An 11,748-nucleotide genomic window follows, 5' to 3' on the forward strand; every position below is an offset into this window, starting at 1 on the left:
TTGCTAGCTAATGTACCTTGGCATACTGTTGACAATGTCTTGATACCAGTCAACCTGAAGGACAAACTACACTGGGTATTGGCTGTTGTCTCGTTCAAGGAGAGATGTATCAAAGTGTATAACTCGTACAGATCTGCAGGTCATGATGCCTATGTTGCTTCTGAGATAGATAAGATAGCTAAGCTTGTACTTTTGTATCTATCAATTAGTGGCTTTTACAGATATAGTCAAGGCATAGATTGGTTTACTTACTCAACATACACTAACAAGTCACATACTGATCCCTTTGAAGTTTTTTCATATCAGATCTGCTTCAACAGAGGGCTAGGAGCATGTAAGTATTCAATCATCATTCTGGTATATTATATACAAATGTAATTGTATGAATTATTTTTAATTGTTTCAATCAACATTTTTTAGGGATTGTGGGGTGCATGTTGCGACATACGCAGAGTTTCTGAGCATTCTTGGTGAGATTCCACAAGCAACATTTGATTCCAATCTACTCTGTCAAAGATATGGTGCTCTCCTCTAGGATTATGCTATGCAGAAGATAGACGCTGATGCCATAAGCGAGAATGAAGCACCCTCAAAGATTGCTAGGCAAATCACGGAGTCAGATTTAAAGATGCAAATAATGTTAGAGTAGCTTTAGGTTAATGTAGTTTTGGAATGTAGTTTTTAGGTGAATACTGTTTTGAGTAGTATTTTGATAAAGATGATATTTAGTTAGAAAAACTAATCACTTTATCAACAGTGTTCGTGTATGACAATTGCAACTTTTCAATTGCTGTTTCACTGGTTTGTTCATAAGTATTCATGCTTATTCTTCAGTTTATATTCATATGTATCTTACAGGATTCAAGTATGTATTAATATTCAGTAACTTGGCTTGAACATGTTTTAGGTATTGAACACGTTAATATCAAAGTCAGAAACTTTGTGTATACTGATGGTCGGTTATATTAAAGAATTCAGATGTATTTTTCTGTATTCAACTGTATTCAGTTGTATTCAACTGTATTATTCAGCTGTATTCAAATGTGTTCAGTTATATTTATGTTTCAAGTATAGTTAATACATATTAAAGAATACAAATCCAGATGTATCAAACAGGTTATACGTATTCAGCTGTAGTTAGTTGTATTCAACTGTTGTATTCAACTGTAGTCAGTTGTATTCAACTGTATTATTCAGCTGTATTCTGCTATATTCAAATGTATTCAGTTATATTTATGTTTCAAGTTCAGTTAATACATATTAAAGAATATAAATTCAGATGTATCAAACAAGTTATACGTATTCAACTGTAGTCAGTTGTATTCAGCTAATTTATTCAGCTGTAGCCAGTAATATTCAACTGTATTATTCAGCTGTATCCAGTTGTATTCAACTATATTATTCTTATGTATTTTTTTGTATTCAGCTATATTCTTTAATATGTATCTTTCAAATTCAGTTAATACATGTTAAAGAATATAAATTCAGATGTATTAAACATGTTATTGTCTAGTTAAAGAATATAAATTTAGATTTATTGTAATTGTTATATTACAACTGAGTATATAGATGTATTTCGATGAATTCTGACTAGTTATGAATATAACTTAGGCACTGTCTATAATAAATTGTCAAAGTATATGTGGACAAGGTTATATTCGATTGTATCCAACACATTAAGGCAACTAAATGTATACAGAATCTATTCACGAAAGTCATTTCAGAAATTATTACTTGACAATGAGAATTTATTAGTTGACAATGTCATCATAAATATTGACAAATTGTTGAAGCACAAATACATGTCAGAGTGTTAACTATTTGTTACTTTTAGCATTTCTATACTTTCGCATGTTATGTCCTCCCTGTCCATGTATTCTGCTATATTCAAATGTATTCAGTTATATTTATGTTTCAAGTTCAGTTAATACATATTAAAGAATACAAATTCAGATGTATCAAACAGGTTATACGTATTCAGCTGTAGTTAGTTGTATTCAACTGTTGTATTCAGCTGTAGTCAGTTGTATTCAAATGTATTATTCAGCTGTATTCTGCTATATTCAAATGTATTCAGTTATATTTATGTTTCAAGTTCAGTTAATACATATTAAAGAATATAAATTCAGATGTATCAAACAGGTTGTACGTATTCAGCTGTAGTCAGTTGTATTCAACTAATTTATTCAGCTGTAGCCAGTAATATTCAACCGTATTATTCAGCTGTATCCAGTTGTATACTATATTATTCTTATGTATTTTTTTGTATTCAGCTATATTCTTTAATATGTATCTTTCAAATTCAGTTAATACATGTTAAAGAATATAAATTCAGATGTATTAAACATGTTATTGTCTAGTTAAAGAATATAAATTCAGATTTATTGTAATTGTTATATTACAACTGAGTATATAGATGTATTTCGATGAATTCTGACTAGTTATGTATATAACTTAGGCACTGTCTATAATAAATTGTCAAAGTATATGTGGACAAGGTTATATTCGATTGTATCCAACACATTAAGGCAACTAAATGTATACAGAATCTATTCACGAAAGTCATTTCAGAAATTATTACTTGACAATGAGAATTTATTAGTTGACAATGTCATCATAAGTATTGATAAATTGTTGAAGCACAAATACATGTCAGAGTGTTAACTATTTGTTACGTGGAGCATTTCTATACGTTCGCCTGTTATGTCCTCCCTGTCCGCATATGTTACATGAATGTTGATATTTCGGCTGAAGCAATTCACTTAAAGGTTTATCGAGCTTCTTCTTTGGCCTTCCAGGAGGTCTTTTCCATTTGGATGGTAGTACTACCTCCTCTGCAACATGTGCTGGTATATTCCAGTCATTTCTGTCCGGTAGCGAGTACATAGGTACATCGTATGTCATTACAACGGTATTTGGTTTGTAATAGTTAGGGCAATATTCTTCTGGCATTAGAAACTTACTCTTCAATACAGCCCAAGCATGTGGGCATGGTAATTCATCAACTTGGAACCTCCCACAAACACATTTTCTCTCTAATAAGCAGACTGTGTAATTCCTCCCTCCATCATTAACCATATGTAAGTATTCAGTTGATGGTACCACCTATATTTAAAAATAGAAATATAAGTTTTGAGCACATATACCTGAATTATCATATGTATAATGCTGAATTACTCAGTTACATACAACTGAAATATTTGCATACAGAAGAATACATCATACATTTAGACCGGCAGACTATAAACTATAATTACGTCTTATATTATGAATACTAAGATTTCAAATTTGTATTATACATAATTTTTTAGTTGAAATTGATTTTTGCAGCATGTTTTGAAATTCATTCAACTCTGTATTATACATATTCGAATAGCTGATTTTTGCAGAATGTTTTTAGTTATATTCAGATGTATTCAAAGTCAGATTTTTGCAGAATGTTTTTAGTTATATTCAGATGTATTCAACTTAGATAAAATATGTCTTGTATGCATTTGAATTCAGTTGTATTCATGGCAGCTGTATTATAAAAATGTGTTGTATTCAGTTGTATTCATGTCAGTTATTTCAGAAAACAATAAAGCTATATAATACAATGACATTAAAATAAAACTTACAGTCATGCGTGTAGACATTGTCTCATTCAAAGTCAGTATCTCCTGGTATTTTTTTCCAAGCGTTGTGTATGTCTGTGTAGCTTCTTTGCAGTTACTACAATTCCAACGTCCAAACATCTTCCTAACTTCTTCGAGGAAGTTGTATATTGGCAATTCCCTTGCTGACACTAGTGCGGCGTTGATTGACTCAGCAATATTTGACGTCATTGTCCATCCCATGCAACCTAGCCCACTTTTTGTATCCAGCTAACTCTAAGTATTCTTTCACCCTAATATCTACCTTCTCCAACTTCTCCATCAGACTGTCAAATTCAGCTTGTGTGTATGCTTTTGCCATCTAGAAGTATATCTCGCTCAACTTGGTATGGCTATTTTTGAATTTCTTATATACGTTGTTCCATATATGCCATATACAAGCAAAATGTGGTACATCTGGATACACTCTCGATAAAGATTTAATGATACTCTCATTTCTATCTGAAACGATGCACATGTTTTTGTAACGACCCGACTGGTTGTTTCGAGCTTTTGCACTTTGATCACCAGTTCTCGGGCATGACTTGTCCTGTATGATGTATTATGACTGATGTAAATCGTTGATTTTGGTTTTCATGGAAATCGGTATGAATTCGAAAGAACAGTCTTAGTTGAAAGCTTCGAATTTGAAAGGTTTGATCAAGAGTTGACTTATTTGTATATGAGCTCGGATCGGAATTTTTATGATTTGGTTAGCTTTGTTGGGTGATTTATGACTTAGGAGTGTGATCGTAATTGGTTTTGTAGGTTCGGAGTAGAAATAGGCTTGAATTGGCGAAGTTAGTATTTTGGCGATTTCTGGTTGATAGTTGAAATTTTGATCCGAGGGTTGGAATGGAATTATGAGAGTTGCTGTAGCTCCGTTATGTCATTTGTGATGTGTGTGCAAAATTTCAGGTCATTCGGACGTGGTTTGGTTGGGTTTTTGTTCAAAAGCGTATTTCAGAAGTTTTTAGAAAACTTAGGCTTGAATTCGATGTGAATTGATGGATTTGATGTTGTTTGAAGTGTTTTGATGATTGGAACAAGTTTGAATAAGGTATTGGGTCATGTTCGTGCTTTTGGTTGAGGCCCCGGGGGCCTCGAGATGATTTCGGATGGTTGGCGGGGAAATTGGAATTTGTGTTTCCGCAGATGCGGTCATATCCGCTTTAGATTTGCTGCTCTAGATTTGCTGCTTCTGGTATTTCCGCATCTGCGGTTTGTGGACCGCAGATGCGTCACTACAGATGCGGCACCGCAAATGCGAGTGTATCATCGCAGAAGCGAAAATTGGTCAGGCGAGCTGGACCGCAGAAGCGGCTAAAGTGATCGCATCTGCGGAAGCGCAGATGCGGAAGTGGTTCACAGATGCAGCTTAGGCTGGTTTAATGAACTCCGTAGAAGAGGATGTGTTGAACACATATGAGGTACCGCAAAAGCGGATTTTGGACCGCAGATGCGGTCATGTCTGGGCAAAATGTATATATGTCTTCCTTCGCGATTTTTGAAGGGTTTAACTACTTTTGCACTCGGAATAGAGAGCTTTGGGTGATTTTAAAGAGAGGAATCAAAGAGACTTCATTGAGGTAAGGATTTTGGACTTAAAACACATTCATATAGTAGAATTTCATGAATTTAGGGCTGTAACTAATGGGTTTAAAGGACTAAAAATGGAGGATTAGGGCTTGAGTTTAAGAGGCCTTTAATGGAGGATTTGAGGGGTCATTTGAACTCCGATTTTGATGTTGTTGATATGTATAAACTCATGGAAGGATAAGGAACCCGTTGATGTAAAAATTTCTAAGTTTCGAGAAGTGGGCCCGGGGCTCGGATTTTTGGTAATTTCGGAATTTTTGCCCGTTATTGATTGTTTTCGCTTGGGCTTTATTCCCTTAGCATATTGTGATGCATTCGTTCTGATTTTGGATAGATTCGACGCGCGTGGAGGCCGATTTGAGGGGCAAAGGCCTCGCGAGCTAGAGATTTCGCCGGTTCGAGGTGAGTAATGATTGCAAATGATATCCTGAGGGTTTGAAACCCCGGATTCGCACATCGTAGTGCTATATTGAGGTGAGACACGCGCTTGATGATGAGCGTGGGGTCGTTTACTGTAGGGGATTGTGACTTGGTCCATCCCGATTGACGCTTTTATCGCGTATTTGATTGAAACTTATTTGTTATCATCATTATTTGGACTGATTGCCATATTTGGGCTTCGAGCCAACTATTTGAACCCTCTGGAGTTTTTTATCACTATTTCCTCACTGTTTTAACCTACTACTTGAACTCAGTCGTATTGTTTTCTACTGTTGTACAACTTAGCCACTTTTACTCGGTTTTGAAACTAAAATGATATATAAAATGATGTTTTGAGCCTGAGAACTACTGTTTTTACTAACGCTTGAGGGGCTTATGTGATTTCTGGACTAAGTATGACCCAGGGCCAGATGTGAGGATACTATGGGATCGGGCTGCGCGTCGCAGCAGTGTTATACTGATATTTATACGAGGCCTAGGGACTAGATTTGATGCCACGAGATGGCCTGATATTGCGCTTGGGCCGTAAGGGGCCCCTCCCAGAGTCTGCACACCCCTAGTGAGCGCTATCGATGAGATATATGGATCGGGCTGTATGCCGCAACGATATATGGATCGGGCTACATGCCGCAACGGTGTTGGTACTATTCTATGTGTTTACTTTACTTCATCTGTCTGCCATTATCTGTTGTTTGTGCTGCTTCATGTGATATCTATCTGATCGCCTAGCATTTATCTGTTAATTGAGTGTTGTGCCCGAGGGGAGGATTTTCGTGCTTATCTGCACTATTTGTTTGCATTCATTTGTGTAACAGTTGAAAAAGTTATTTTTAAAAGAGGTTTAAATTGATCTAAGATGTTTTTCCAAGGATTTCACAGTTTCACTGCTTTTATTCAAAGGGTTTTAGACTGCTCTATACATCATGTTGATGCATTTTTCGTGATTTCTTACTGCTCAGTTATTATTTACCTTTATTACTCACTGAGTTGGAGTGCTCACTTTACTTCCTGCACCTCGTGTGCAGATGCAGGTATTTGTTCACCCGGTAGCGGGTTTTGAGCTGGTCGGAGGCTAAGTTATCGGTGTTTAGTGAGGTGACTACCAGTGTTTGCAGCACCGCATCTCTTCCTTTTGTTTATCAGTCCTATTTTATATGTTTTAGGCCTTGCAATTGTATTTATACTCTAATAGATGCTCGTGACTTGTGACACCCCGATTTGGGCTATGTCGAGTTGTACTTTCGCTAATTATTATCATTTAATCACTTTTAAACTGCTTATGAACTGTTTAACCGCTTTAAATAGGATGTATTGGGTTTAGTTGGCTGGTCTTGTCTTCGCGAGAGGCGCCATCACGACCGAATCGGGGATTGAGTCGTGACAAGTCTGTATCAGAGCCTAGGTTACATAGGTCTCACGAGTCATGAGCAGGTTTAGTAGAGTCTCGCGGATCCGTACAGAGACGTTTGTATTTATCCTCGAGAGGCTGCAGAACCTTTAGGAAAAACAAACTTCACATTCTTGAATTCTTATCGTGCGTCTTTGATCCAGCTTGAAAAGTAACTCTTGAAATTCCTTCCACGCGCTCGTATGCGCGTATGAGCGTTCAGTATCAGACGTGCCTTGATGGCTTGTGATTCCCTGATTGAAGGGTGAGATGTGATATCTGTGAGTTTGATGTTGGGCCAGTCTGGAGAACTTGAGGCCGGATCTTTGCCTGTGGCTTGAGCACCGAGGTGCTGATTGTGTGAGCAAGTGTGTTGCACTTATATATTCAGTATTGCCCATATTAGTGGAAGTGACGGCTGGATAACTATGTGGTGAGTATGTTAGTACTGCGAGATATATCTATGTGACTTGGAAGTAATGAGGAAGGCCGGCTGGAGGATAGAAGAACTATTAGGTGCTTGAATTCCATCTTGATTTGAAGTATAGCCCTGAGTTATGGCCACGTGAAGGATCTTTTCATGTTTTCCAATTGAGAGTGAAGTAAATTTTATGTTGCGGTACGAGTTCAGACTGAGGAAGACCAAGCGACTGTGTAATATGTATGATGGTGGAAGGTATACAGAAATGTTAGATTGAGGTGAAGCAGGTGGGTTATCTCCTGCGGAGTGTTCTGAAGTGGTGTGATCCTTATGTGTATGTTAGAATATCTCATGTGTAAGTGAAAAATGAGTATTGAAATTTGAAATTTTGGGTCGCTTAAGAGAGTGAGCTTAACTGTTGCGGGGATGAATACGAGATTTGCAGAAGATTTAAAATACTAGATGATCTGTGTTTTCACAAGCTTACAAAAGGATTTAAGCTTAATCTCACTATGGTATTGTGGCATCAATAGAGTATAAGTGTTATGAGTTATCAAGTGTATTTTGATCTATGGCACTGAGCCAAGTGGGGGAGTCTGCTGTGAGTAGTTGGTTGCACGGTTAGGCGCTTTGTTGGTTCGAGGTTGAGGCGTACGGGAGAATCAGTTACGGCTTGCGGAAATTGAGACCGAGGATGACTCGAGTAGAGGAAAATATTTGACAAAGGTTATATTATGCTTCATAGAGTAAGAAGAATCACGGGATGTCTTAAGTTATTGTTGGTAAGGAATGCTCGGTGCAATAAAGCAGGAAGTTGCCTGGATGTGTTCGTATGAGGATTTCATTCTGCGGTGTCAGAGTGCTAATGAAGCACAGGTGGTTCTGTTCGTTTGATCAGGCTAATTGCAGTTTGAAGAGAGTGAGTGACTCTCGAGAATGGTTCTAATGTGTTCGAGGTTTTACATGTAACAATTGGGTATCTTAAAGTTGTATATGGGGTTAGAAACTATGTTTTCATGGGAAGAGGTCAAGACTTGTGATATTTCTATATTAAATATAGGACTCTATGTATCAGTATCAGGAAAGCAAAATTAATAGATTTAGATTCGCAGGAAGTTCCTCAGAGTAAAGTGTTCTGGAATGTGGTGTTTCTGGGAGTAATTGAGTGAGTATTCAGCAGCTTATAGGTCTTAGATAGTGTGGTCTTGTGCTTTGGTCTTGTGTGGTGAGCCTGGGTTGAAGAATTGTGGTACTCTAGCAAGAGAGAATATCAAGTTAAAAATGAATCAGAAGGAAATTTAGATAGATGGAATAGTTTGATAGTAGACCGAATTAGTATGGTAAGGATATGATTAATTCCTTGTGTGTGTTCGAGGTGATGAGTTCTTTCAGGTATTTTGCGGCGATGCTCTTAGGTTTTGATGGCTTGCTTTGCTTGATCGAGTTAGAAGGATTCAGTCTTGACATGTCTGATTTGTGCAAAGGGAACTCGGAGAGTTCTTGATGGTTTTTACCATGGTTTGGAGATGTATATTTTCTATGGGCATGCGGAGCATGGGATGTATAGTGATTTTTCTTCTAGATTGGGACCAATGGAAAGTTCTTGACAATTGAGTACGTAGATGTTTGTGGCTCGGAAGGAAGGTGAAGTTCTCATGTTATCCTGAGATGGTATGGTATACGCGGTGGGTTGTGGAGGTTTGACAATTGCATGTGGAAGGTTGCGGTTCAGTTCTGAACGGAAAGTCATGAATTCTTAGGCAGCACGGGCAGTTTCAGATGATTAAGTAAGAGGTAGTGCTAATTGGGGTGATTTGACGAGGGTATGTGTTTCAGAAAAGACAATGTAAATAAGTTGATGGTACTTTGGTAGTATTGTGACACTTTCTTGTTAGATCAACTGGTGATATTCGAGTTTTCTTAGGGACATAGGGAAATTTTTGAGCATCTATCGTGGAATGATTGAGTTTTTGAGGCGTAACATGTATTCGGACGGCGAAATTGGGAAGGATGTGGTGATTCATAGGTCGTGTGGATTTGGAGACGAAAGTTCTCATATTCAGGCTATGTTGTGGTTGTGGATCGTGTGTATCGACACTGTTTAGCGACTATCGAGATTTGGAGGCTCGAGTGGATTTTTCTTTTTTGGTATGTAAGATGTTGGATGTGATGTTGGAGTTCAGACTGGTCGTCTCAGTGTTGGGTTATTCTGGACTATTACATTATGGGTTATGCCAGAAATGCCACGGGTTGAGTGGCGAGGGGTGACAGATTATGTTCTAGTAGGGTGGTTTATATTTCAAAGACCCATCGAACGGCTGGGAAGGATTGCCTTTCTTAATTGAGCCTTCGTGATGGATGTCAGTGCAGAGGATTCTACCACTGATTCAGTTCCGGTGTTGAGGAACTCTCCGAATGTGTTCTTTGTGGCCAGGCATGTCACCGGGAAGGGTTGTTGATTTCGGTATTGATTTGGCGCCGGACACCATATCGTATGGCTCCGGCAGGAGTTATAGTAGTGGAAGGAGCAGCTTCGGGTTTCTTTGATAAGGAGTTCGTTGGCAGGCCAATGTGCATGCGTGTTCTAGCTGAGTCAGCTTAGTTGGCCCCAAGCTATATTGTTGAGGGACAGGTTGGTTCGACCGTTATTGAGCTTACTAGTGTTCTAGGAGATCTATAAGTTGCCTTTCTGTGTTGCGAACCATTATGATTTGTTGGTTATGGGCACATATGGTGTGGTTCTATTGGGATTCATAGTGGAAGTCGAGCGGGAAAAGTAATTGGGTGTTGCTTGGTAGATGGCTTATCGGTTATGTTATATCGGGTCTGTGTGGTATGTGTTCCTTGTTTCACCGTGGGTGTAGTGATTTGCTTTGGTTCCAAGCATCAAATTGTGCGCAGTTATCAATTTTGAGCATAGTGACTTAAGGTGTTTCATGTGGAACAGTGTTTGGATAGAATCACGCATTTTTGTAGCGAAGCTAGGTGGAGATATGACCTTGCGGGTTAGATTCGGGTGTTCTATTTCTATGATGTGAGACGGGTCCTCAGTCTTGTGTTGTGGTAGTACGGGTGAGCTTGAGGTACAACTCCTTCATTGAGTCATTTTCATGATTAAGTATGTTAGGACCGTTGCTTATTGGCGCGCGTATTATGCCAGTTGTGGCTTAGGCCTCTATTGATGCGTCATGTCACCAGAGTGATGTGTTGGATTAGAGGAGATTGTTGGGATCATTAATGAATATGAACGGATTCGATTTCAATATGTTGGGAGGATAATGTCGAGGTTCGGCTCGAAAAGTTGCTATGGTATTTGCCAAAGGAGAAGTGGCTACATGAATAGTCGATCTCAGAAATGGTTATGGTTCAGTGCATATTTCATTTATCGTTGGCAGTATATGAAAGTGTTGGAATGAGACTTTAGTTGATAAGAGGTTTTCTACCAGTATTCGGTTGTTGTGGGCAGCTGCTGTGAATAGAAGTTATCGCTACGAGTGTTTGAGTTATGTGGTATATTATGGGATTGCTCCCGAGGTTGCAGGCATGGGTTATTACAGCTGGTTCGGGTCTATTCAGAGTATAGGTGTGAGGTTTTGATCGTATTGATGGTTTCAGAAGTGGAAATGTGGTTCTATGGCTTATGGCCCAGATTGGATTGTGCTATTTCAGTTGCAATGTGTTATCAGACCTATATGAGATAGGGTGACGTAGGATCACCCCCGGGTATATGCATGGTAAAATTATTCAGCTACAGGTTGGCTTTTAGAACAACTCTGGGTATGTTCGAGGACGAACGTGTGTTTAAGTGGGGGAGGATGTAATGACCCGACCGGTCGTTTCGAGCTTTTGCACTTTGATCGCCCGTTATCGGGCATGACTTGCATCGTATGGTGTATTATGACTGATGTAAATCGTTGATTTTGGTTTTCACGGAAATCGGTATGAATTCGAAAGAACAGTCTCAGTTGAAAGTTTTGAATTTGAAAGGTTTGACCAAGAGTTGACTTATTTGTATATGAGCTCGGATCATAATTTTTATGATTTGGTTAGCTTTGTTGGGTGATTTATGACTTAGGAGTATGATCGGAATTGGTTTTGGAGGTCCGGAGTAGAAATAGGCTTGAATTCGCGAAGTTAGTATTTTGGCGATTTCTGGTTGATATGTGAGATTTTGATCCGAGGGTCGGAATGGAATTCCGAGAGTTGCTGTAACTTCGTTATGTCATTTGTAATGTGTGTGCAAAATTTCAGGTCATTTGAATGTTGTT

At 38.3% G+C, this 11,748-nt stretch overlaps 1 protein-coding gene across 1 annotated transcript; it reads right to left on the minus strand.

Annotated features, from left to right (window-relative positions):
• Positions 1–2,664: 2,664 nt before the first annotated feature.
• Positions 2,665–3,824, minus strand: LOC104210507 (uncharacterized). The gene is made up of 2 exons (XM_009759422.2): positions 3,618–3,824; positions 2,665–3,105 (listed from the first exon to the last, which is right to left on the minus strand). Exons 1-2 carry the CDS (start codon positions 3,822–3,824, stop codon positions 2,665–2,667), a joined length of 648 nt encoding a protein of 215 aa, XP_009757724.2.
• Positions 3,825–11,748: the final 7,924 nt, after the last annotated feature.

The sequence above is a fragment of the Nicotiana sylvestris genome, chromosome 4 (genome assembly GCF_000393655.2).
Source record: "Nicotiana sylvestris chromosome 4, ASM39365v2, whole genome shotgun sequence".
Classification (NCBI taxonomy): domain Eukaryota; kingdom Viridiplantae; phylum Streptophyta; class Magnoliopsida; order Solanales; family Solanaceae; genus Nicotiana; species Nicotiana sylvestris.